General features: G+C 40.0%; 2 protein-coding genes across 2 annotated transcripts; one reads left to right on the top strand and one right to left on the bottom strand.

Moving 5' to 3' along the window:
• Positions 1-1920: 1920 nt before the first annotated feature.
• Positions 1921-24338, bottom strand: arsb (arylsulfatase B). The gene is made up of 8 exons (XM_028025545.1): positions 23765-24338; positions 22840-23026; positions 21536-21726; positions 21240-21447; positions 18571-18814; positions 17134-17204; positions 4949-5080; positions 1921-3326 (listed from the first exon to the last, which is right to left on the bottom strand). Exons 1-8 carry the CDS (start codon positions 24035-24037, stop codon positions 3061-3063), a joined length of 1572 nt encoding a protein of 523 aa, XP_027881346.1. The 5' UTR covers positions 24038-24338; the 3' UTR covers positions 1921-3060.
• Positions 24339-24367: 29 nt separating this feature from the next.
• LOC114149561 (neurolysin, mitochondrial-like) lies at positions 24368-26939 on the top strand. Its single transcript, XM_028025546.1, has 4 exons — positions 24368-26066; positions 26192-26393; positions 26498-26684; positions 26772-26939. The coding sequence occupies exons 1-4, from the start codon at positions 25780-25782 to the stop codon at positions 26912-26914; spliced, it is 819 nt and encodes a 272-aa protein (XP_027881347.1). The 5' UTR covers positions 24368-25779; the 3' UTR covers positions 26915-26939.
• The last annotated feature ends 102 nt before the right edge of the window (positions 26940-27041 follow it).

Genomic DNA, 27041 nt, shown 5'->3' with positions numbered 1-27041 from the left:
AGTCCCTTCTTCCACGGTTTGCTTCGTACAGAGGGTCTGGACTCGTAGCTATTGAGAAACAATTGCTTGTTTGTACAGCATTTTACCAAATTGCTGTAATAACAGTTGCTACTAAAGAAGCTACCAGCAGGGGGCGCTCGAGGATCAGAACTTGTACAAAAAGAGACAGACTAAATCCTGAAATAAACGGCCAGGTGAAGCTATCATAACGGCACTTTTGGATGTTTCTTAGAAGAATAAGAACATAACGTCTGGTCATGACGCAAGTATGCTGGAGGGTCTTAGCGCTGTCAATCACTCTTGTGTTCACCCCTCCCCTTGCTCTCTCTTTGCTAAGCTAAAGCCAAAGCTAGCATAGCGACCGATGATGGAGGATGAACGGTTTCCCTGTAACGATGAGTAATTTTTCCACCATAATCAAACTGTGGAGCATACAAGAGAGTGATTGACAGCGCTAAGACCCTCCTCCTGGCTCTGATTGGTTGTTTTTGACCAGGAGCGGTACATTTTTGCAGACTGTAATTGTACCACATGTAGAAGGTAGAGGAGATAGATTTTTTTTTTCCACAGACAAAACGTCTCCTGCCATACTATCACGACGTGGTGATAGTTTTAATAGACTTGGGAAAAAAACATTTTTGTAAAAGTTACACACTGCAGCTTTAATGGCAGTAAAAACGAGTTAATTGATCACATGAAATTTACCCTTAAGTCTGCATAGGTATCTTTCCCAACGACCTCTTGAGCCAGCTTGGGGGCGACTTTAGAGGTACCGAAACGCGGCGCTGACTCAGCCTGAGAGTCACCGGGCCGCATCAAGTGTGAAAACAGCTTAGAGAAGTAAAGAGATGGACTGTGATACCATCATCATAGTAACACGGGCAGGAACGGCGTAGCTCGGCGAGGAGGGCCGGCTCGCCACGGATGGGAGTATTAGAAGCGCAAAAAAAAAAAAAAAAAAAGCGGTCTGCAGACGAGCTGAGAAAGTGTCAAGCTCTGGTTTTACATGGACGGCAACGTCTAATTAAATGAAATATTTCCCCTTCCTGAAATTCAGACTTTTGATTGTATAGTAAACTAACAGAGGAGGCGGGTGGCAAATTTATAACCTCAGCTACGTACTGAGGACTTTCTCAGAAACATAAAATACTCATGTGGTGTTCTCATATTCACTATCGAGGAAAAAAGTAAGCCAAGCGAGAGAGTCTGGAGAGTTTTAAAGAAAAAAACAAACATTTTACTCCTGAAAAGCATTAAAGCGACTTAGAGAAAATGAAACTAGAACTGTTTAAAGATTAAGCGAATACATGTGCAGGACCATATGGTCTGTCTGACTGTTACTAAATAAATAATTCAGCTAATTGTGATCTAAAATCTCAAAAACCACTTTAGGTTTAAAGCTCATTCTGCCGTAAAGAGACCAATAGGATTTGTAATATGCCGTTTTCTGTAGAGTTGCACAGTTCAAAATGTCAACAAGTCAATAATCAAGAAGTTGTTTAGTTGGAAAGCTGAAGAACACCAAGGAATCTAGCTAAGGCCTCTGTTTTTATTTTCTAACATTAAATTGATCAGATTTTTTTTTTAAAATGTAATTTATTGCTTAAATATATTTATTTCTTCTATGATTTTACTGATGCTGCTACATTAGCCACTACTGCCATGGAGAATGCCATGCATTTTTTCGTGACGCAACATAAAATGGTCAAAAAGATATTTGCTAAAAATTCATTGGAAAATAGATCACACACTGAAATGAGATCATCTTCTTTGGGGTAGACTGAGAATGTGTAAGATGAAATGTGTTAATATCATTTTTGGAACATTGCTGTGATGTAGCAAATTTTAATAACCTTGTCCTGGAATGTAAAAGAAGAAACTCTTTTTTGGAAAGGAAAAAACATTGTACACAAGCTGAGAAACAGTATAAAAAAAGAAGAAGACTTTATTCAATTACACAATATAAACAATATATTAATCTGGCCTGCCATATTTGTTTTATTTGTTCATTTTCATTCAATTTCACATCTGAGTTCTGCAAAATGAGAGAAGTTGGGACATCCAACATTAACACAAACTAAAGGCACAGTACAAAGAAACAAGGCGACCTCCAACATACCTATACATATACAGTATATATATATATATATATATATATATATATATATAAGCTCCATATATATAAATTTTATGCCTTGCAAATAACATCCAAGATTCAAAATTAAGATAATTTCAATTGATCAAAAATCATTTCTTTTTACAGCATTTTTTAGATTAGGTTAGCTTTAAGGAGCTACTTTAAAATTAGCATTTCAGGGAAAAATCACTTCTGTTGACTTTCATCCATCAGAAAATTAACGGCTGACGTTTCTCTGAATGATGAGATACTTTTAAAAAGAGAGGAAACGAGAATGCTTGAATTTATTAAAAAACAACAACTTTAGAAGCTATTTTAATGCCATTTTGATCCACAAAAAGAGCATCAAAACATTATTTACTGACCCTTCTGTGTCTAGAAAAAATATATTCAAACAAACAAATGTATAAATGTAAACTTTTCTCTAGTTTAATGACTTTTTTTTCTAATTATGTAATGGAAGCACGCTGCAAAAGTGGCCTTGAGGCAGAGATGATACCATCAAAGTGGTATGAAATATTGGTAGAATTTCTTAATATAACAATATTATATCCTATATATTATATATATTTTGCTTAGATTAAATTGGAATGTGGCTGCTATCTGCTTTTAATTTCAACACATTTTACTCCATATAAAATAATAAATTCTGAACATTTTAACATTTTAAACCTACTGCTTCTGTGTTCTTTTATTTCTACGACACGTCAGTGGATTTTCTCAAAAGGAGAAAAATGAAGTGCAAAAACCAAGCAGAACGCATCGGAGACTCTTACTCAGACATATCATGTTGTACGGACATCAGAAATGTAAAACATTTTTTAAAAAGTTCATGCAAACATTACTAATGTTCCCTGCTGTTAACATTCACCGTGAACAAAGTGTAAATAGGATCCTTCACAATGCCTCCATGTTGTCTCCATCTAAGCCCACGGCCCCCAGGCTCTGGTGGGGCCCGGGTCACATTTGGGGTCGTCGTCGGGGTAGTTTATGGGCAGCGCTGTTTTCTGGTGCTCTTGGAGTCTGGTGAGGAGGTAATCCACCACGCTGGGGAACTGGGCCGACACCTCGTTCCTCTCCTCGGGGTCTTTTTCCACGTCAAACAGCATGATGGGCTTCAGCGGGTCGAGCTTAGAGAGCCCGCAGTCTGACCCGTTGTCACCGGGTCGGGGGAACCAAACCTCGCAGCCTGGGGAGGTAACGAGGTAAAGGGCAGTAGCAGCTAAACGTGTCATACACTGCAAAAAAAACCACCAAAAAACTCAATCTTACCAAGTATTTTTGGTCTAATTTCTACTGCTAACTTCTTAGTACACTTGAAATAAGATAAAACTAACGTACAAGTAACTTTTCAGCGAGAAATAGAATATTGACCTTGGTGTAGGTCAATAATTCCTTAGTATTGATTTTTTTAAAGTACTTGTTCCACTGGCAGATTATGTCACTCATAACATGGGAAACATGCTTTGTTATAAGTGACATAATCTGCCAATGAAACAAGTATTTTTTTCATAAATATTAAGGAATTATTTACTTAAAACAAGCTCCTTTATGCCACTGAGACGTTATATATTAGTCAACTGTACCTTATTTCAAGTGTACTAACTAATTTGCACTATAAACTAGACCAACTATACTTGGTAACACATTGTGTTTTTGCAGTGTGGGTTCAAAAGAATTACGCTAAAGTTATATGCAAGATCTTCTCAATAAGCTTCAGTATTTAAACATTTTGGCTAATCATAGCATCTTAGAAGCAAGTTAGCTTCTAAAACCTTCCGACTGTCCTGAAGTTGCTAGTAAAGCAAGCTAGCATTATCTTGACATCTAGTATTAGCTATGAAGCTACAATGGAGCCGGAGGACCTGCCAGGTTGTTACAGTGTTTACAACACAAAGTCATTCACTGTGGAACTGTTTTAGATGTAATGTCATTTGACCTTTACGTACGTTTCACTTCTAAACGCATCGTTTACAAAGACTGATGATGTGTTGCTGCACTTTTCTTCCCCCCCCCCTCTTCAGTTGGTGGTGAAAAAAAATAATTGATGCTCGTTGTTCTTCTTGGAAACTGCTTTTTAATGAGTCAGCAGTTTGGACAGTTTCCTTATCAGCAGGTCTGACAAGGTTACAGCAAGATGTTCTCATAGAATGTGACAGAAACATATGAAACCAGATTACAAAAGACACAATGTAAAAAAAAAAAAAGAACAAACTCCCCCAAAAATATATATTTATAATAGTATAAAACAGGTAAGTAAGAATTACCCCAAAAGAATTTTTATTTGCTAAATGTCAGAAAAATGAGAAAGAGAGATTTGGTTAAATAAATATTTTCAATAAAAATACTGAAATGAAATTCCATAGTTTTCCAGAATCCTGCGTGGCACAAATCCGGGACAAACTGCTGAAACACTGAGTTCCACCTGAAGAGTTTACTTTGATTGACAGTAACTGGAACATCGACCAACATATTTGCTACGTATTGACGATTTTGATGATGGTATTTGACCAAATGTAATATTTGCTCGTTTTGTATGATGTTACTCTGGTGTAAAGCACTTTGAACTACCTTGTTACTGAAATTTGCTGTGCAGATAAACCTGACTTTGAAGCGGGACACTAGTTTAAGACATGTCCGCAATGAAAATAAGCATCGTTGTGCCAATACTTTAACCCACAAAAGGCTGAGTTTTCTACCAGAAATGAGTGAACATGAAAAGTAAAGGCCAGTATAGACGCTCTACTTGTGTCCGACTTTTTTCCTTCACTTAGACTAAACGTGTCATTACCGGTGACAAAGAATACTGACCTGGGTATCCAGTCAGCAGCTTCCAGTTTGAGGATCGGATGGCGGCGTGAATGGACACATTGAAGCCGGACTTGGCCCAGCGGTCTTCAGCGACCCCCCGGGCCAGAGTTAACCGACTCCGCCTGCCAGGACCTGCGAGGAGAAGACAATGGAGCTGATACTTCACTTCGTCCACCTTCCAAAAACAAACAAAAAAAAAAAACATTAAAAAAACGTTGACCCAGAGGATATCAGACCACCGGCAGACACAAAGCCCCTTCTGTGGGTGTCTGTGTAAACCAGACGGGACGGAAGAACGGCACCGAAGCCTAGCGCGTGGGCATCGAATGAAGGCGTCAAAATAAATAGACTGAAAAAAAGGAGGGGGGCGAAGAATCTGCAGAGGAACAGCGGGAGCAGAGTGGTTTAAAACAAACAAAACTTTAAATGGATTCGTGTTATTTTTCCGGACGACGTTGCCCGAGGTTTCACTGAAAGATTTTTTTCCCCCAAAATACAACAGGAATATAGTAAAATAGTGCAGTGGGACGGTCTTCTCAGCATAGCTAGAGCACAGCGAGATGCTAAGAAACATCTTTTGGTCTTCTGGAGTTCACGTCCTTCATCGTGTATCTGTCTTCATTTACCAAAACCAGGCCCGTCGTCATAGCAAATTTTGCTGGACGATAAATTGTCCCAGAAGTTATTGCGATAAACGATATTATTGTTTTGAGACCTCTTTCAAGTAATGTGATGGTAATGGCAGAATAGCACAAGAACACATTCTCAAAGATCAACATGAACACTTAACAGAGGAACTGGAAGACATTTTAAATATTCAACATAAATAAACAGAAAACAACAAATAAAACAAATTATGAAGTCTCTGTAAACAAAAAGTGTTAGTTGACACCAGACTGAAAGCTTTTGCCATCCAATTTTGGTAGAAAAAGAGAAAAAGTATAAATCATGCAAATTATTCAACTAATTTTAATTTATCAGTGATTAGTTCATTTATTTCTTATTGTGACAGGCCCAGCCAAAATTAAAGTTCAGCTGACTTTCCTCGTCTTTGCATCCTTTGGCTAACTGTAGTATTTGACAACGTATCAGTCAGGAGAGGGCTACAAACAAAATCTTTCTTTGATTCACACAACATTGGTGTTCTGTTAAATGACAAATAAGGTGGATACCATTTTAAAAACAGGGGTCTGTTTCTTCGCTCTTCTTCATTGTTTCTAATGTATTTTTGAGTTAATGGGTCGGGACTTGTTATTTGCCAACGCTCAAAATCAAAGGACTTGGACTTGTGAGGCAACATAATTTGATCAGGACATCCTCAGCAAGGACACACACACATGCACACACACACCCCCCACACACACACAAAACATCAATAAGCAATTACTTTTAATTGGTAGGCAATCTTTGACGAGAGAATTTGTAATAGGCAGGATTTTCCTCAAACACGGAGCATTTAAATGTAGAAATCTGACAAATGGTGCTGATGTGGTCGACTCAGCACCAGTCCTCCACGCCTGCCAAGCACAATGAGTAATTCACCATGAGTGGAGCTCCACAGATACGATGAAAAATTACAGCCATAGTCACCAGTTGGCAACACTTTCTCTGCTTTCATGAAGCAAAAGTCAATTATTTATCCTTGTATTGACGATGTCCAGGATTTTCTGGAACCTCCCGCCGTGAGCTTTCTCAGCCGACGGGGGGGAAAAAAAAATCTCCCAGAAACGGAGCACACATGTCTGTGATTTCCAAGAGGAGCAAAGGAAACCTGGCCTTGGGAACATTCCCGGGTTCATGCTGCTGCTGACCCCAACAATGTGCTCCTGATTAGGCAGATTTGCAAGTGATCTCAGCCTCCCGGCGCTGCGGGAGAAAAAAAAAAAAGTTCTTCCTCGCGTTCTTTGCGTACGGACAACGCCGCAACCCACGCGAAGCCCGTCCACCGCAGCGACATAACTCGTGAGTCAAAACATTTCCGATCTCAGCGTTTCTGAACCACATGATAAAAGCTACGACATTCAGTTCTTCACTCTTCGTTGCGCAAGTGACATGCGGGCATCTTAATGGCTCTCGCATGCATTCAGCTGGGCTGCTCAACTGGGAGAGGCCTGCGAACCAAACAGGCGCTGTTGCACAACGAAGTGGTATGTGCAGTGCCTTCCATAAGTATTCATAAGCCTTCAGTTTGTTTTTTTTCTCCACTTTGTCACATTGCAACCACAAACTTTAATGTATTTTTATTAGGATTTTAGGTGGCAGATAAACACAAACAAGCCCGTAATTTTTAAAACACAAAAATGAAGAGTGAATCCAGCTGTGAAGGCCTCAGAGGTTTTCTGAAGAACATTAGTGAACAGTAAGCTAAACGGAGCTAGTGCTGCGTTCAATTTGTAGTCTAAACTCAGAAATTCCCACTGCCCAATTGGAAATAATTACTGAAACGCCACAAAAGTTGGACCCCTAACTGGATCCTAACCCTAATAGTTAGGATATTTAAAGCCAATTTTAGGGTTCAATATAGTTCTGTTGTAAACTAATATTTTAGTAATCAAGTAATCTATCGATTATTCTTACGATTAATTGAGTAATCGGATAAGAAAAATTATAAAGTAAAATACTGGTAAATCTAACATAACACCAGTGTTACTATCAAATACCAACATCAGTCTAATTGTTTATATTTGAACTTCCCTAACATTAACTTTTCTGTAGTTTAGGAAATTAACCTGTAATAATAGCTCACTTTCTAAGTTAACCTGAAAAAAAGTTATACAAAATCTGATATATTAAATTTAATATGCATGCTCACAAATACGCTTATTTAAAAAAAAAGGTGTATACTCCAGCTTTTCGTGAATGTATTCATCTCCAGTCAAAGTACCTTGCCCAAACATTTATAGCTTTTCTGTTCATGTTAGCGACAGAATTTGGCTCCTTAGTTCGTCACAGAAACTCGTCCACCAGCTCTGTACCACCACAATGAGCTCCGCCACCCTTTTGTTGAGACCTGGATGATATGAAATTCATTTTTCGGTTTGTCCATAAAGCTATAGTTACACTATAAGCATCAACTACACAACAGGCGTCCGCCCGCCGTATTCAGTCTATCCGCTCACCTGGATAAATACACCTGCAGCTCTTCCACGCTGTTCGCTCTGAATCGCCACCAGGCAGCAGCTCCGGGAGGAGAAAAGCTGCCGTACTCCAGGCATTGCGCCAGTCATTTTAAGGATGTTTATTGGTCCCCCGAAAAACAATAAAAGCCCGGACATTATCATGAATCAATAAACTCCTCCCAGAGCGACCTTGAAAATGCTGCTAACCCTTAGCTTTCATCAAGAACTCAGGCAGAAGTGAGAGTGCTGCGCAACGCTAATATTGACCAGGCCGGAACACGGTGCGCTAAATAATAAAACATAAATTAACAAAGCTTTGAGGCAGATAGATTTTCCTCAAGGAATTTTCATAATCGAGGTACTCGAATCACTCGAGGAATTGTTTCAGCCCTAGTTCAATACGGTCGCTTCTCGCGTCAATGGTAATATGTGTTGGAGGCATGTTTATTTTACAAAACACAGTAAAGCAAGAGTGCGTGTAAAGTCAATGTTACTGTAATATCTAGACTATTAAACTGCACCACCAGTAAAAGGTCTGTCCAAATTTGAACTGTGAAATTGTAGCAAAGCTCAAACAACGATGATCAAAGACTCTTTTTGTCTGAGCTGGGGTTTCTGCTGATTTCACCAACTCAAATTTAAGACCTCTTTAAGACCATTATGAATGAAATTTAAGGCAACTTGTATCGGTTGGCAACAGAAGTGAGGAAACCAAGTCCTGCTGATAAACTTTGCACTCGCACATAATGGATGTAAAAAGGCAAGCTAATTAGCTAGGAGGAGTATATTAGCAACTGCTAGTTAGTAGTTAGCTGCTAACTAGCCGTAGTGAACGCATGGCAAAGTTTTGAGTAGCAGTAAAGTTAAAAAAAAAAAAGGAAACTACATAGAATATATGCAATTAAATAGTCCTGCCACAACAAAATTTAAGACCTGTGATTAACGCAATTAATGCCAATTTATTGTTTTTCAATGGACTTAAGACATTTTAAGACCTTAATTTTAGATGCATGAATTTCAGACTCTTTAAGGGTCAGCGGACACAGTGTAAGCGAACTGAGCTTGAGCTATTTTGCACAAAAAAAAGGACGAACACGTCAAAACGATTGTCTCCAGATGTGGAAAAACTGGTAGAACCCAAACACTTGCGCCTGTGGCTGCAGTGAGACGGTTCTGGAAAGTATCGACACTGGAGGACTCAACAGAAATGCACTCCAACCTACTGAGAATTTTGTTTCTCAAAGTATCTGAAGCCCATTTATCATTTTCTTCCACCTCACAACGATGCAGACCGACTTTTGTGTTGGGCCGTCACGTACCGTTCCAATAAAAAACATTAGACCTTGAGGCAAAATTCAAGAGGAATAAACACTTTTTTTGTGCAAGCAGGTGGGAACATAAATTATGTGAGCTTTACTGGATTTGATTTGTTTCCTGGTGCTCGAGCTCTCGCTAATTTAAGGAATTTGGGCCTCCAACGCTTTTCCCCACATGTCCACGTGTTAAAATCATTCCACGGATGAGCTCGGGAAGACGATACGCTCTTCTAGACCCACGGCAGATGCTCTGCGAGAGGAGGAGCCAGTAGAGCGAGGATTATTTTGAATCAGAGAAACAGCTAGAGGGGAAAAAGCTGAAGAGCTTTGTAGGGAAATCTGGGGGTGTTACAAGTCTTGGGTCAAGTCCAAGACTTCTCTCTCCACACCACCTCCTTTGTGCCTCTCCCAACAATCGAGAGCTTCGGGGACCCCTCTGTGACACATTTAGTCGACATCCCCTCTGCTCACGCTGCGAGAGCAACAGGAAAAGGAATTTTTTTCAAAGCCAACTTGAAAGGAGGAAAGTATGTTGTGGGGTGGGGGGGAAATAGAACCCTTTTCATGAATTAAACCCAAAAAACTCAAAAGAATGGCAAGAGACTGAGAGGAAAAAGGGGAAGGAACTCGGAGTGAGAAGCAGCCTCAATAGGAGAGGAATCCCAAAACAAGCAATGCTAAGAAAGGGAGACTTGTTGTCGGTTTGGTGGCTGACAAAGATTTCAACATGAAACACGATGGCGTAAGCTTGTAAAGCTGTAGTGTTTCTCTTCGCCGCCTCCTCTTGTCTCCGTGATTTATATAGTAATGGTCACCAGTAAACTTTGAGGAGAATCCCAGGCACCGTGGGATTTGGCTCCATAAAACGGTTGTGTCTCAAAAACCGGTGACGTCAGCAGCCGGACTTTCAACACATTGTTCATCCGAACTCCGGCTAATTACCATATACACTTGCTTTGGTAGTTTCGGACGATTCGAGAGGTCAGGAGTTCAAGCTTTCCTCCGAAATCTTTGGAGATTATCAATCCAGAACGCAACAGAAAAAGAAATTCTCTTTTACATGTAAAGATCTGAAAAGTTTTGGATGCAAGTACAATTTGAAAACAACAACCTTTAAGCAGGTATTAAATATACTTTTGATTGAAAATAGTTATTTTTATTGGGCTGATGTAATTTTTAAGGTCTCATTTTCATTGCTTGTAAGTGAAAAATAAAAAGAAATCAAGGCGTTAAAACATCAGTTTTGTCTAATTATTCTATATATATGGTGTTGGAGTTACTGAAATAAATTTAATTTTCAATAATCATCTAATATATTGAATATTGAATGGGTGTGTAGTGGCAGAATCATGCTGTGGGGGTGGGGGACACTTTTCTTCATTAGGGACAGTGAAACTAGTCAAAGTTAATGGAAAGTAGAATGTAGAAACACTAGAGCCACAGATATAATTGGATGATTTTTAGCAAGTGTTAGAATGGCCCAGTCAAAGTCCAGACCTGTATACAATCAAGGATCTGTGGAAAATTGTTCTTTGGAGGCCCTTTGACTGATGTTGGTGCTATTTTGTAAACAAGAATGGACAAGAAAGTCCATACAAGAACAAGAATGATGCACTTCCTTGTATTGGGATTTAACAACATATTGTAAAATCCCAATATGTTGAAGTGTGGGGTTTTTGACTGAAAGAATGTGGGAAAAAGTTCAGACATGAAAACTTTTGGCACCATTACTTTCTTCATCTGTAAAGCCAAGGAAAACTCTGTTGCTAAGCTACTAGATTTCTGACCTTCAAATCCTGCTTTCCAAAAAGGCCCAAACAAATGTTCTCCCTAATCCCTTGTTTTCCACAAGCCGCTCGAAAACAGCCCCGTGTCAAAACAGCTCGGCGAGATATATTGGTGTGGGTGTGTTGTTCAAATTACAATCCACAACGCAGAGCTGAGGTCACAGGAAGAGACTCGCCACCACATATTAAAAACGCTGCGCTCCGGTTCATAAAGCTGTCACCAAGTATGTTACAATGATTGCAAGTTAAGCGCTAAAACTATGGGATTCATACCGTTACGTAGTGCACAAACCATCACCACCTACTTCCTGTCCCAGCAGCCAGCATGTGGAATGTGGAGGTGGGGTACACCCTGGATGTGTTTGCTAAATTTTCACCTCACTTAGCTTCGCCAGCGTGCAACATTCATTTTGGATAAACAAGGAAAGCATCTTTAATGAGGCAAGTCATTAAAGGCAGCTAGCAGGGGGGCTTCAGTTTGACTAGCTAGCTATTAGCTTTCCTCAAGGTTCCAGGCTAAAATTATCCAGCGTTCCAGTCCGAAAATTTCTAACTAGAACTTGAGATTTGGTAGAAACATTTATCCAAATTTTATATTTTATTTGACAAAGCTGCATGCGACATTCATTTTGGATAAACATGGACAGCATCTTTAATGAGGTAACTGAGGCAGCTTCTTTAGCTACATAGCTAGCTATTAAATGGCACTAGTTGTCTCATGTCAGCTAGTAGCTAGCTACGGCTAGTAGGTAGTATCTACTACTAGCTACTAGGCAGCTAGTAGCTAGCCAGATTAAGTAGCTATTAACTATCCTCAAGGTTCCTACATTCCAGAATGTTCCATGCTAAAATTATCCAGAGTTCCAGTCCGAAGATTTTCTACCAGAACTCAAGATTTGATAGAAAGATTTTAAATATTTTATCTAAATAAAATGTTTTATTTGATAGAACTTAAATAAAAAATTTCAAATTATAGCAATACCATGTATTGTGGTGACGCTAAAGTTTAGATTCAAATTAGTGATGCTGTGGTGTATAAGTAAAGAAAAAATATACAAAATACACATGACTGGATTGTTCTTAAAATCCCAATAAAAGGATCAACCAGCCTTTGGTCTAATCTGTAAGTCAAAGTTCTCTCACAGCATTTCTATCATAACGCATCTGTTACAAACTTAGCAAAAAATCTAATTATTTTTTTGTTTTGCAAAACTGATTTTGTTTCGTAGGATTATATGATTCCCATCTTTTCCTCCACTGACCCATTATACCCCTACTGTGGCACAACAGATTTCAGAACAAAAAACCAAAAAAAAGGTCATAAAGAAAAAAAGCATGATATTTTTAAATATCGAACATTAAGGTCCAGTCTTCACCTCAAAGTCAGAAATAGCTGCCACAGACCAGAGAGTCCCATTAAGCCCTCAGAGATGGAGGTGGTGGTTGGGTTCACAAATTATTAAGTGGTTAAGGCAGGAGTCCACCCCTCTGTGTTTCCAGTGTGTCCTCAGTCACATGACCCTCTTCCAGGATTCCTCCCTACAATCAGAGGTTAAACAACGCATGCAACAACCAGCTCTAAAAACCAGCACTTCAGCACTGCTGGCTGATAACAACGACCAATCACAACTCCAGCTGACTGAATAGCAACAAGAAGAGGCTCTAACAAAGCGTGAGGACGAAACGTGTATCTCTTTCAAATAATCCTTTTTCTCAAAAACAAGAACAAGACATCCACTGATAGTGAACCGGAGGCAGCAGTATTTAGTTTTTGTCACAAAGTCACAAACTTCTGTGTATTTCACTAGGACGCTATGCAACAGACGGAGGACAAGATCACACCGTTTTCAAACATTGTTTCTTTGCAAATAAAATATCTGAAAAGGGGGGCATGCATATGTATTCATCCTCCCTGAGTCAATACTGAGCTGTGAAGTAACTATGGGTCGTTCGGCTTCTTTTTGCAATAATTGTGATTTTTTTATTATTATGGCGGCCTAAAGTTACTGAGTTACTGAGTTACTGGCAGTCTTTTAAAAGAAAGTGGCACATTTTTTAAAGCTTTATTTGTGCCATTACGTGGTCTCACAAAAGTTGAAATTGCTGCACATTACCTTCCCCCCAAAAAAGACAGGATTTTAACATAGTTAATATGAAAAGTGCAAATAACATTCTCAAGTACCTTTTTGAAGTAGCACCAATAAATAAAACTATTTCCTGAGGACTTGTCAAAGTGCAAAGGAAATATTCCATACTGGTCATGGATGTCAGCATGAACCAGTATACTGTATAACACAGTACAAGCAAATCCTATAGAACTTCTCAAAATAGTTGATGCAAAACCAAAAAGGCAAAGGCAACCATTTAGCATCACACATGCTTTCATCTTGCAGGTTTGGTTTTCAGGAGTTGCCGTGAAGCAGGAAGTTAAATTAAAACACTTTATTTGAAGGGGTCTTTGTGGAGGTTCCTCCGTTTCCCCAGCGTTAGTATTTATTTCAATGTTTTCACACAATGTATTTATAATTTCACTCTTTTTGTGTTTATTGCATTAGGTGGTTTACTATTATGGGTGCACACATTTAGTAAACTCCTTTTGTTTATTTGAATTATTAAGTACTTTGTTTTGCTGAGTTTGAAGGACTGGCTGAGTGAGAGGACTGGTTGAAAGGCAAACCAGGAAGTGGAACAAACCATCAGGCTGCTGGAAGCAGAGGACTTCATGTTTAAGAACCTGCCTCTCTCTATTAATAGCATAACTCCTTAAACAATTGTGGTGTTGGGTTTTTTTTTGTTTTTATAGTTGTTTTGTAGTCAAAATGTGTTGGTTTGAATTACTTATTTATGTTTATGCATTGTTTGTCTGTGTATCATTTCCCACCCCTCCTCATTTGTGTAGGCTAGCCTTTGTGTATAAATTCCCCTGTGTTCATTGAGTGAGGTCAGTTTTTGGTTTGTTATCCTGAGTTAGGTATGCCTTAGTTGATTTCTTTTGGGCCCATTTTGTTATATTTTTGAGATTTGTTGTTGAAAGGCTTTTGGAAAAAGAAATAGAAAATAATTTTTTATATATGCTTTTGTCCTTGTGCCTTACTGGTCGGACCATATTTATGAGTGTTTATGACTGAATGAAGTGTCATTTGGTAAATAATGACACTTGTAATGCACGTTTGCATTAAAAGTTGCATTACAAGGGCATTAAAAGTGTCAACTTAGCATTATTTAATAAATAATTACATGTTTATGCAAAGTTGCATTAAAACCTACATTAACGGTCCATTAATAAAAGCAAGTTTGCATTAAAAGTACCAAATGACACTTCATGACAACAGTCGTAGACATTCATAAAGCCTCATTCATGTTCATGACAGGTGGTATGGGGCTAATGGGACTGGTCAAAATTCATCTGAGTTGCAGTGATTGGTCAGAAAAGAAGGAAATACAGCAAACATTAAGGTGATTGGTCGGATTTGCGGAAAAGTTGCCATGACTGGTGAAAACGGCAAGTCAGCGCACAATGTGCGAACGACGAGTGAATTTGCGTTAATATTTGCGATCGCAACATTGCAACATCCTGGATGATACTCATCCTTATTTAAACTTCACAACTTTATTCCTGTGAAAACCAGGACTCTACTGTATCATTCTCAATCCCTTTTACAACGATGCCCAAATTTTCCCGGTCTTTTTTTAAATACTAACGTTTTTTTTTGTTATAGTATTTGTGACAAAAATACAGTCCACAAACACACCGAACATCCTCTAATCTACAAACACGCTTAGAGCAAACATATTTTTGTGCACTGGAAAAAAAGGCTTTGTCTAATATTACACAACGACATGCTTTGGGATCTGCTGCGCGAATCCAAACCCAAACAAAATTCCTTTGATCTTCCTGCCCATGCTGGGAGGAAAGAAAACAGCAGATGTACACTGGCGGACGAGGAGAAACACGCATCCCGCACAGCGCGAACATGGGAGGGGAAAAGATGCGACAGGAGGTTTCCATCTCCTCGGGCTGTATCAAGCCGCTGGCCGTCGCCCAGGGATGAATCACGACTTGGACCGCTTGAAACGGGCCAGCGGAGGTATTCTCCCACAGCTCAGGGATGCTCACGGTAGGTAAATTAGACGCTGTAAATTTCGGTACTCCACGGAATCCAGCAACCTGACGAAACCTATTCAAGCTGCGAGATTTACAGCACGGCAGGGATGTATTCTTTAGAATCATGACACCTGTCATATTCACTGTGATATACTGTAGATCGCCGCTGGGCTCTTTTTACATCTGCATGAGAACGAACCAGTTCTTGCGAGATGATTTTTCATGGGTGCATTGCAATTAGAATCCAAAGAAAACTTGGTAGTTAGGAATTTGTGAAGGGTTATGAATAAATAATTTGGTTACCAAACCCAGAATAGCTCATGTCTCAAAATTGCTCTTTTTAACCTAAATTATCCCACATTAAAAAAAACACAAAAAAAAACCAGACAGACATTACCTCAATTAATTTATATCCTGTGTATTTTGTAGCAAACTGTGCGTTGCTGTTAAGTTAAACATAACTTCAACCCTTGATTTTTCCATATAAAAACATATAAAGAAAACACATCAATCAAAAAAAAAACTGAAATATGTAGCAGCACCCATAGACACATGTAAATGTCTAATTTTGTAACTGCATAAGCTGCCGGGTTTAGCTAATATTAGCATTTAGCTTTTTCCCGTTTAACGTTCTACTGTTGATTTTAGACAAGACAAAGTCCAATTTTTGGGTGTCTTCATAATCTACCCAAATGTTAGTCGTTTTGGAAAGTTTGGCTAATGCTACTTTAATCATCTTTAAAGTGTCTTTCTGATTTAACATTACCTTTGACTAGAGTGTGGCAAATTTGAAAGAAATGTAGGAACACCATTCTCATTCAACAAATGTTTTTTTTTTGCTGAGTTTTTCCACATCCCTGAGGCTTGCTAGGCTAGCATGTCTGGAGCTATTAGCATGTACCTGCTAATACAAAATTACTCTCATTATAAGGTTGGAGATCACACACTAGGCCTCTGCTACACTATGATTACTTTTTGAAAACATTTTTTTCCCTTTGTTGTGAAAAATATCTGTCTGCACAATCAATTAAAAAACACGACAAAGTAATACCTACGATACGACAGCAGGAGGCGATAAAGTCAACAACGAAGTCAAAACAACAAAGATCTGAGCGACTAAAGCAGCGCTAGGCTGCAGCTTGTGTTTACCAAGATGTTTACCCTTTCCTCAAATTCATAAACTCTTTTAGCTTAGAATTAAAGTTTAAAGGGGAAAAAACAAAAGAAGTCTGTGGAAAACATTTGTTTATTGCTTCGTAATTCTTGTGGATTCTAGCAGGGAAAGTACTTGTGCGCAAGTAGGAAAATGGGACCCTTATGTCAATGTTTCCAATAATCGATCGCCGAATATTCAGCGTAGGTGTGCACAACACACACGTTTTTTGTTTTTTTAAATTTCCCCTTAGGGAAGCATTTTTCTCAGCTCAGCAAAAAAAAATATCTTTGTTGAAAGGGGGTCAGGGCTTCTATAAACACACAAAGTATGAATTTTTCAAATTCATACTTTGTGTTTTTAAGTTGCCCACAGTATTTAGGGGCTTTTTACGCCATTCAGGAAAGGCAGGTGTTTTAAACAGTTAGAAGATTGGAAAAAACGAACAATCAAGGAGCCAAGACCAAGTGCTTCCCTACTGACCAAAGAGGAATGTACAACATGCTAAAAGTACCATGTTGTACTACTTTTAGTACAACATGCTAAAAGTAGAGAGTTTGCTCAATTTTTTAAAATAAAATGGAAAAAATAAGTTGGCTTTGTCATTGTTAAATGTATGGATTTTTTTTTTTTTTTTTAGACCAAAACAAAAACAACAGTTCGTTCAGACATTGGGTCCTCAAAATTGGTCCAGAAGGAACTTACATGGCGCGAGGTCAGAATACAAAGGGTCGATGTTGTGCAGCAGCTCCTGTCTGGGCGAGGCGAAGCCTTTGCTGCAAAAAAAAGAAAGAAAAAAAGAAAAGGGGGGGTGTTACTGTTGAACACATGGACACACACACTCAGAGGGATGGTGACATCTGACTCATGCACAGTGAAAACCCCGCTGGGATCTGTAAATGTGAACCAGCTGGCTGCCGCTTGCCAGTTTCTGACCGCACTCCACCGCCGAGAAAACGCTCCCCTTGCGTTCACCACACGCTCTGATAACACAACTAAAATAAAATCTTCTGCTGCCTGATGCTCGGTTCCTGTCCTGCCGTTAGCCGACAGGTCGGCGAGTGGAGATGTACGGCGTTGTCGTGCAGCTCCAACATGTGGCGGTGTGCTGATTCGGTCCATCAGATCGCCAATAAATGATCGTGATTGCATGTCAGGTGGCATAACTATTTGTCCTGTTTTTGTTTTTTTCTGTTTTTACTGTTATTGTCTGTTCGAAGTAAATAAATAACAATACATATCGCGAAGGACACATGATCAACATCAATAAATAATACGTCTGAAAGAATATTGAATAATTACACTGAACTCCGATCCAGAACCGCACAGCATTCTGGGAGATGTGGGCAGAGGAAGAGGCTTTAGCTCATCAACCTCTCAAAACTAGCTAAGCACGCTTGGTGGCATCAACTAACTCATTCTCTCTTTGGTTACCTAGCAACCACCTGTTGAGTGACTAGTGCAGCAGCAGGTTCATGTTTCCCCACTTCACCCCGTAGCTGTTTAAAAATAAACAACGACGATGTGGAGAGAAAACTGTGGATGAAACAGGAAAGGCCACGCCCCAAATTGGCAGCATTTCAGATGTTTAAAACAAAATTTTCGATGTCGACTGATTTGAAAGTCTTATATCGCGATGTGTTTTTCAGCCCTAAAATAAGCCGAGGGCAGACACAGCTCCTTGAATTGAAAAAAGTCGCTACTGCCTGGTTTGGGGCAAAAACAAGGGAATTATGAAAGCGGGGCAAATACTTTTTCACAGGACTGCAGCATGTCGGTCAGACGGGACTCGCTGACAGCTTGCCAAACTCACAAGCTGTGAGTCTGTGGTCTGCAAGCGGCCGCATGTGACCCCTCCGAACTATAATCGCTCCTTTACAAAGTTCCATAAAACACAGGAGGAAAAAAAACCCATCCAGCTACAAAAGTAATTCAATCAATTAATTAGCTCTGTTGACACGGCGTCCGCATGAAAAGATCTGCTCTGAAACCAACTGACAGCAGAACATCACAGGCAGTGAGGAGGAGGAGGAGGAAAGATTTGTGTGTGAATGAATGATGGAACTTCTTCCCTTTTCTGCTCGCATTGCCACGGTAACAAACACAGATCCGGGTTTAGGGAAGCAGACAGAGGGACAGCACCTGATGGTCTTCCACACGTTGAAGCCGTCCAGAGGCTTCGTGCCGCCGGTGCTGCCTCCCGCCAGGCCGACCAGGGTGGGCAGCCAGTCGGAGACGTGGATGAGCTCCCGGCTGACGGTTCCGGGTTTTTCCAGCAGCGGGCCGGCAACGAACCCCACTCCCCGCACGCCTCCCTCCCACAGCGACAGCTTCCTCCCACGCAGCGGCCAGTTGCTGCCACCGTACACCGTCTGACCTCCATTATCTGGCGGAGAAAAATAGAGAAATCTGGTCAAAAGAAAAGCAGATTTCAGCTTCAAAGCCTACGCAAAAGTCTTCCTACCTCTAAGTTTTTATGTTATGCTAAAACCCACACGTTTGGATGTGTTTTATTTGTATTTTTTGCTTTTATTGTGAAGTTGAAAGAAAATTCATTATTTTTGTAGTAAAAATCATAGGTGCACTGTCACGATATATTCTGATAGACGATCAATTGTCCCAGAAATTATTACGATAGACAATAATATTGTCGTCTTGAGACTATTTTGAGGCATAATGATGCAAGTAGCTGGAGATGGGCACCAACACCACTAGGGAAAAGGATGTTAGAAAATGGATGGATGAATGATGCAAGAACGCAATGTTGATTTCCAGAGAACATTTAACGCTGGAGCTGGAAGACATCTTAAAAATCCAGAATTCAAAAAAAGAAAATAACCGAAACAATAAATAAAACAGATTATGAAACGTATCATTAGGCTCAGACAGGCAAAACTGCCAGCTGGGACTTAAATAGACAATAAAAGTGCAAACTGACTACTCTGTCAAATGTTTGCAACATTTTTTAAGATGTCGGCTTTTCAATAACCGTAAAGGTCGGCATCTCTTTAGAGATTAAACGAACTTCACAAGCAAGCAAGAAAATGGAAATGATCTCACTTCAATCTATCACAATTAATTGATTTACCCTACCTGTTCTTACAGTTTTTATATTCTTGATTTTATGTTTGGGTCTTTGTGACACATTTGTGATTTTAATGTCTGTAGTGTGTAGACGCTGCACAGACAAATTTTACTTACTCACTCACATGCCGATTCTGATATATATATTTTTTTATTTTTTGTAGCACACAAGCTGTCATCATCCCATTACGTGGGTCCGGTTTAAACACACTTCCCCAGTCACGTCCAGCCAGGGATCCCCTTTCATTAGCAGGGTGCCATGCGAGTCCAGGAAGTAGCCTGTGTCAAACTGTTCTGGAAAAACTCTCTCCTTAATGCCTTTCCAAGCTGCTCTGGCGCTCTGCGAACCTGTTCGCTCTTTTCCTCCATGCCGGTCTGGCCGTGGCTCTCTCTCGCCCAGAGAGGCGGACGTTTTACAGTAAGACGGCAGAGCGAGTTCAGGGCTCATTTACTTCCTGTTAGTCATGACACGCAGGAGCCAAGCACAACAGCTCGACCGGGGAGATGGATAAAACTTTTCACCGGGGGCGCGGGAAGTGTTTCATGAAGTATGAAAGCTTGCACCACTGATTATTGACACACTGCAACGTGTTTTTTTAAAATTTTTATTACTGTAAGCATTTGCAGTGTTTCGGTGAGGCACTGCTGCTGCTGTCAGAGCCAACCAAATGCGTGGAAGAAGCAATGAAATGGGACCACCTACTGCATCCAACCTCACATTTTCACTATCAAAGCATTGTTCCTGTTTTGTAATTAGCCATTAAAAATAACTCTCTAAGTAGTTGCCTACTTCACATGCTAACCATTAGCTATTCCACATGTGGAAAACTGTGAGCAGCCACATGTTTAGATGACCAGATGATGTTCTCTCATAAATTTCTTTCAGATGGAGAACTGTCAAAAAGGCAAGAGACTTTGGCTGGCCCCAAGAAGTGCAGCGACATGCTGCCCTCTAGTGGGATATCAAGATATTAACGATAAGAACAGGTTAAGATCAGCTTGATTTTTCTTCTCTTTTTTTTTTTGGCAAGCATGCAAATATTTTAGTCTCTAGATGTGCAAAAACATCCATCCATCCATCCATCCATCCATCCGTCCATCCGTCCGTCCATCCGTCCGTCCGATCAGAGGTTAGCCACTTGTAGCTCTGGAGCTGCAAATGGCTCTTTGGATAACTTTGATAACTTTGACTAAAAATGAACAGGAACCAGATATTGTTTTTAAATAGACATATAATAACATATGTAGGTTTTTCCATTTTTTTTTATATTTGCATTGTATTTTCATAATTAATGACAATAAAAGCACCACATGCTTTTATTTACATTCGTTTCCTTGTTATTAGGTTGGAGTCTATGTACTTACAAAAAAATCCATTCTCTTTTATGTTTATTTTAAGTACTACAATTAGAAGTAAAATGCTAGTTCTTTAAAAATGACAAGAAAGTTTTAAGATATTTGTCTAAAATTTGTCTTCTTTTTTTTTCAATAATTGTGCAACATTTGTGAGTTTTATTTCACTGTCCTGAGGGCAAAATGGCTCTTTAGGTTGTAAAGGTTACAGATAGTTATGTTATGTATCTGTATTACAGTGAAGTAAAGGTAAAATAATAGCTGTTTTTGTGGGGGGGGTTTTAACAGAATTTCTGGAAAGTGTGGTGTGTATTAAAACTTATACACACCACACTTTTGTGTTTGGTTCTGTAGGTTAGCGTATGTTTGTGTACCTGTGGAGAACACGAGGACCGTGTTGTCCCAAAGTCCTTCCTGCTGCAAAGCCAGGCTGATGTTGCCCACGGCCTCGTCCATGGCCGACACCATGCCGGCGTACAGCCTGCGATGACGGTCCTCAATGAAACTGTAGGGGGCCAAGTACCGCTCCGGTACCTGCAGGGGTGAATGAACCGCCTGCAGCGCTACGTACAGGAACAGTGGCTGAGACAACAGAGGGAAAAAATGAATATTTCATATACAAGGCAGGGAAACTAAAAAAAAAGAAGATGTGTGTGTGTGTGTGTGTCACCTTGCTGGAGTTGTGTTTCTTAATGACACCGACGGCTCTCTGACTGAACAGCTCAGTGGAATAGTCTCCTTTATACGCGGTGGCCACCTCCTCCCCGTCCCTGAGGTCCAGCGCACAGCGCGTCAGGTTCAGAGGAGCGATGTTATAGCAACGCTCGTGAGTGAAGTAGTCCTCACTTCCCGTCAGGTAACCTGCGACGCAAAGGTTACGACTTCAAGCCTGCAGCCATGAAACTTTTCTTCTTCCCATCCCAAAATCACTTCCTTACTAATATTTGTGTTACAGTATCGTCATATTATGCTACATATGTTTACAATGTTGAAGTGATTCGAAGAACTTTGGCTAACTTTGCTGAGATATTGCGAGCGGAGTGTTTATTCGACTGTTATATCCACTCCGACCACCAGATGTCAGTGACACACAAACCCTTAGAAGGTGATGCATGTTTTGGATGTTTCCCTGGTTCTGCACACCTCAATCCACTGATGGCTCATTACCAGGCCTCACAAGAGCTTCGATTAGGATTGTTACCTTTCAGAAATCAAAATAAGGGACGCCCACCAGAACTGTACTCCAATCAGAGTAGCATACCTTCAACACATTCATACTTAAGTAGATTTACTTAAGCTTTAATGAAGTAGGTGTAAAATGTATTTGGTAAGAATCCACTCAAGTACTGAATAATTGATCAAAACACCTGATTTACTATTCAAAATGTGTCCTCAGACAACCCAAAATATAAAAGTTATGTGAACATTATGGTATTTTAAATAGTATTACCAAAATATTTATACAACTAAGGAGTCAGGTTTGGAGGCCGAAGCGTTCCGGTTATCTCCCGCCACGACAATTTAGCTGACCTTAATACAGTCGTCTCCGATCCCCGGACCGCAAAAGAAATAATTAAATATTTCCGTTATGTTTTATCTGACTCTGGAGGATCTTCTATTTTGAAAATCCTTTAACCAGATTCTCTCGGTTACGTCCTACGCACCAATACTGAGCCCACAAGCAGCAAAATGAGTTAGAAACTGATCAAATGTCTTTAGAAAGTTTCTTTGGGAAGGGGAAAAGGCCCAGCATGCTAGTTTGTTCAATCTCCACACCACTGCTTTCTGATGCCATTGCTTGTCTCACTGGACAATTGCCCCATAAATATTTTTCCCCCGTGAACCCACACTCAAGCTGGACCCTGCTTTTTTTTCTTTTATTTCTTCAATTCACACATGGAAGCTGATATAAAAATTAAATATTCTCTTTATTCCGTTAAATCCCATGTAGGATTTTTATTATTTAATACAAACCAAAGTAAGTGTCAAAGCCGCGGCGCGTGGGCAGGCAGTCCTTCTTGTACATGCCCAGGTGCCACTTGCCCACCATGTGCGTGTCGTAGCCTGCCTCCTTCAGCAGCTGAGGCAGCAGTTTCTCATCCAGAGGGACGCAATACGGCTGGCACGGCCAGATGATCTGGTGCTGCATGCCCGTGTGGATCTGAGGGGGTAGAAGGTAACCGGACAGTTAGGAAACAGATGGAAAAAGCGGAAAAGGCTACTTGCAAAAATAGTGACTGGCAGCCTGTGATGTGGTAGAAATGAAGCAACAACAAAAAAAAAAGTTGCAAAATGAATGTCAACATTGCTTCCATTTCTAAAACTACGTCTATAATCTCGACTTAAGAACGTTAATAATTTTGTTACTTGGATGGTTAAAATGACGGTAAAGGCAACACTTCCTCATATTTTTTTTTTTTAATTACTCTGACTTCATCATCAAATGAATCAGTTGTTCGCTATTTCAACAGCAGAAACGTAACACTTAAAAACTCAGATTAAGTTTATATTTTACAATAATATACCGTGTTTTCTTTTGACTAGGTCAAAAAATTCAGCATGTTTAAGTGTAGGGTTTTATTTGGTAAATGTCAAGTAAAAAAAAAAAAAATTTCATTCAGAAAAATGTTTGATGTAGAACTAGTTCCTGAAAGTATATTTAGATTAGGACAACTATTTTTAGTTGGTAATTTCTTAGTTTTAATAAAACACAAGAAAGGTATTTGTTTAACAATGACAATTCAGCAAAAAAACATTTTTGAAGGTTTTAGTGTAATTGCATCAGATTGCATGTTGGCCCTAATCTAGCCCCATATCTAATTGTTTTGTTGTGCATATTTGAGATTAGTCCACTTCTGGGTGTAAAATGGCAGAACTGTCCCCTGTACTCGGGCCTCACCTGGTACCTCCCGGTCATGAGCTGGTTCCTGGATGGGGTACACACCGGCTGGACATAGTAGTTCTCCAAGCGGACCCCCTGAGCCGACAGTCTGTCCAGGTTTGGCGTCCTGATTTCCGAGCTGTGATAGCCCACATCGTACCAGCCCAAGTCATCGGCCAGGATGAAAACGATGTGAGGCGGCCGAACTGCTGAAACCAGCCCGGTCAAGACAGACAGGAGCCCCGCAGCGAGGATCCAGAAAGCCGCCTGACTTTTACCGTCCCGCGTCATTTCTAGCTCAGCAGCGGCGCTGCTTTTCGTGTAAACAAGGAAGTTCCTGCGGCCGCTTTCGACGATGGAAACAAGCTGAAGTGGCCGTTCCGGCGAGACGGAGCAGAGTTTTAATACAAAAAAACAGGAAGTGAGCCCATTTTGTTTTTTTCAAAGTTTAGCACTACGGTGTGTAAATATACCAACAGCGATAGCAGTCAACACGCACGCACAACTCATTTTCCCAGTTCCGCAAATTAAAAACACTGCCCTGGCTGCGACACCCAATCAGAAGGCGGAAGAGAAACAGCGTCACGCCGTACGCGGAAGTGTAATGGAAGGCTTAGATCATCTTTATTACATTTTGACCCCTTTTTTTATTCAACTAATTTTATATTTAAAAAATATTTCTTTCAAATGTTCATAAAATGTATTACCTCAGATGATCATCGCATTTGTTACCTATAATGTTCAATTACATAAAATTATAGGACAGGATCTATTTCATTGCATGCTCACTTCTTACTTGAAATATGTTAAATACAACAAATATTTACTTAAAGTGTGATCTATTTCATAACATTTACTCGTCACCTTTATTGTTCACTCTGAACTCTTCAATTACACATTAAATATTTAAAGATGGGCTCTTTCATCTGGTTCAATACTGAAATGTTAAAGAAATGACAAAAATCTGTATTGGCCCATATTTTGCACACCAGGCAGAAATATTATGTACATAATTGTGCCTAATATGTGTATCTTACATAAAATGAGGTCAGGCTTAAATATTTTTAAGTAATGAATATTAGTTGACAAGATGAGGTCAATGTTCAAAATACAACCACACTGTTGTTATAGGGGCCCCTGGGAGATCATCAGCATATGAACTAATGACATTTGTTGGCCTGAATGAGCACAGTTGCTACACAGTCGACTTTTAGGGCTCTGTCATCTGGGAAGTGAGACTACATTAAATTGCGTCTCTGGAGAGGAGGACTTATTGGGTGCACCAGTGATGATTAACTGGTTTCCAATTCACTGTTGCAAATAGGTCTAGTGAAATTACTACAAATGCAGACATGCTTATGACACCTTAGATATTCCAAAAATCTCTCATAGAACAATATTGTAATACAACAGAAGCATAATTCTGCTGATTTTTTTTATTTGTTAAAAAAAAAAAAAAAAAAGGAAAAATGAAAAGAACTGTGAAAATAAGGGACAGATGAATATCTGGTTCTCAGGAAACATCAGTGCCTTGCATTTGATAGATAATTTTACATACATTTTAATTAGTCTTTTTTCCCAAATAGGACAGTTTGTAACTTATCAGTGGATGTGATGAAAACAAATTGCTTCCCGTTATTTTTTGAAGTTACAGATTAGACGATGAGATGCCTAAATATGTAAGCTAGTCAATATAAGCACTATAACTCCTTCACTTCATTACAAATATATCCCCAAATTGCGCAGTGAATCTGTGATCTCTTGCAATTGTTCTCTGCATTTAACTGTAGGGGGCGCCATATATGTTTTTGTTTTTTTGCTGCACAAGAAACTTGTACGGATCACAAAACACCATGGGGAGACTGTCAAATTGACTACTTGGAGTTCTGAAAATTTATTATGCACACATTGATGTTAGTCTGCTAAACCTGTTCACCTTTCCATCTTTTGCAGATGCATTCTACGACAGACTAAAACCCATTGGAATCAAGGAGAGAAAGTACATCCTAGCACTGAAGAAGAGGGAATGCTTGATGAAGGGCTTCCAGTTTGATGGGCAGATCAATGCCTGGGACTTGCCCTACTACATGAACCAAGTGGAGCAGTGCAAGTTTGCTGTCAACAAAGACAAACTGATTGAGTATTTTCCCCTGGAGGTGGTGACAGAAGGGCTGTTTGGTATCTACGAGGAGCTGCTGGGCCTCACCTTTGAAGAGGTCAAGGGCGCTCACGTTTGGCACGAAGATGTCAAGCTTTACTCAGCCCACGACTCCGAGACGGGGGAGGAGATTGGACAGTTCTACCTGGACTTGCACCCAAGGTAAAGATGGTGCAACCTCTAAAAACACTGAATTATCCTTATGTTCTTAAGTTCTGTCATAGCAAACTGCAACTTTTTGAGCTTCTGATTCTAGTCTTGTAAATGCTGACTTGCGTGTTATTTAGGGAAGGGAAGTATGGCCATGCTGCTTGCTTTGGCCTCCTGCCAGGATGCAGAGGACCTGATGGAAAACGCAGGCTTCCGGTGGCTGCTATGGTGGCTAACTTTACAAAGCCGAGAAAAGGCTGGCCCTCACTCCTCCAACACCATGAAGTGGAGACATATTTTCACGAGTTTGGCCACGTGATGCATGAGCTCTGCTCTAAGGTTTAAATTCCCCACAATTAGCAGCTTCAGCATTGTTGCATTCTATGCATGGTTTGATTTTATTCCAGCAATAGAGGATGAATTTGTGCTCTTGTTTGACCCAGACCACGTTTTCAGAATTCAGCGGTACTCAGGTGGAAACAGACTTTGTGGAAGTGCCGTCCCAGATGCTGGAGAACTGGGTTTGGGAGAAGGAGCCACTAAGAAGGATGTCAAGCCACTACAAGGATGGGACACCGGTCCCAGATGATTTGCTCGACAAACTGATTGCATCCAGAGTAGCGAACACAGGTCAGACACTCCGAATTCTCTGAAACCTACCACTCTCTGTAAGGCGCATGCTTAGAATCTCTCTCAATTTGATGTTGTTGATTTTAGGTCTGATGAACCTGCGGCAGGTTGTCCTCAGTAAGGTGGACCAGTCCCTTCACTCCTGTCCAAGTGCAGATACAGCTCAGGTGTTTGCACAGCACTGCCAGGACATCCTCGGTATTCCTGCTACACCTGGTCAGTTCTACTAACAACAGCTAGATTGTTAAAGTTGTATAGCACTAGAGTGAACACTGACTACTGTAAACTTATCTTATTCAGCCATGCTTAACTTGACTCTGAAAAGTAAAAATGACCAAAAGTCTCTCAGCAGTATGC

Source organism: Xiphophorus couchianus, chromosome 8, assembly GCF_001444195.1.
Source record: "Xiphophorus couchianus chromosome 8, X_couchianus-1.0, whole genome shotgun sequence".
NCBI lineage: Eukaryota > Metazoa > Chordata > Actinopteri > Cyprinodontiformes > Poeciliidae > Xiphophorus > Xiphophorus couchianus.
Note: the sequence above shows the minus strand (reverse complement) of the source record. Positions and strands in the feature narration are given on the sequence as shown.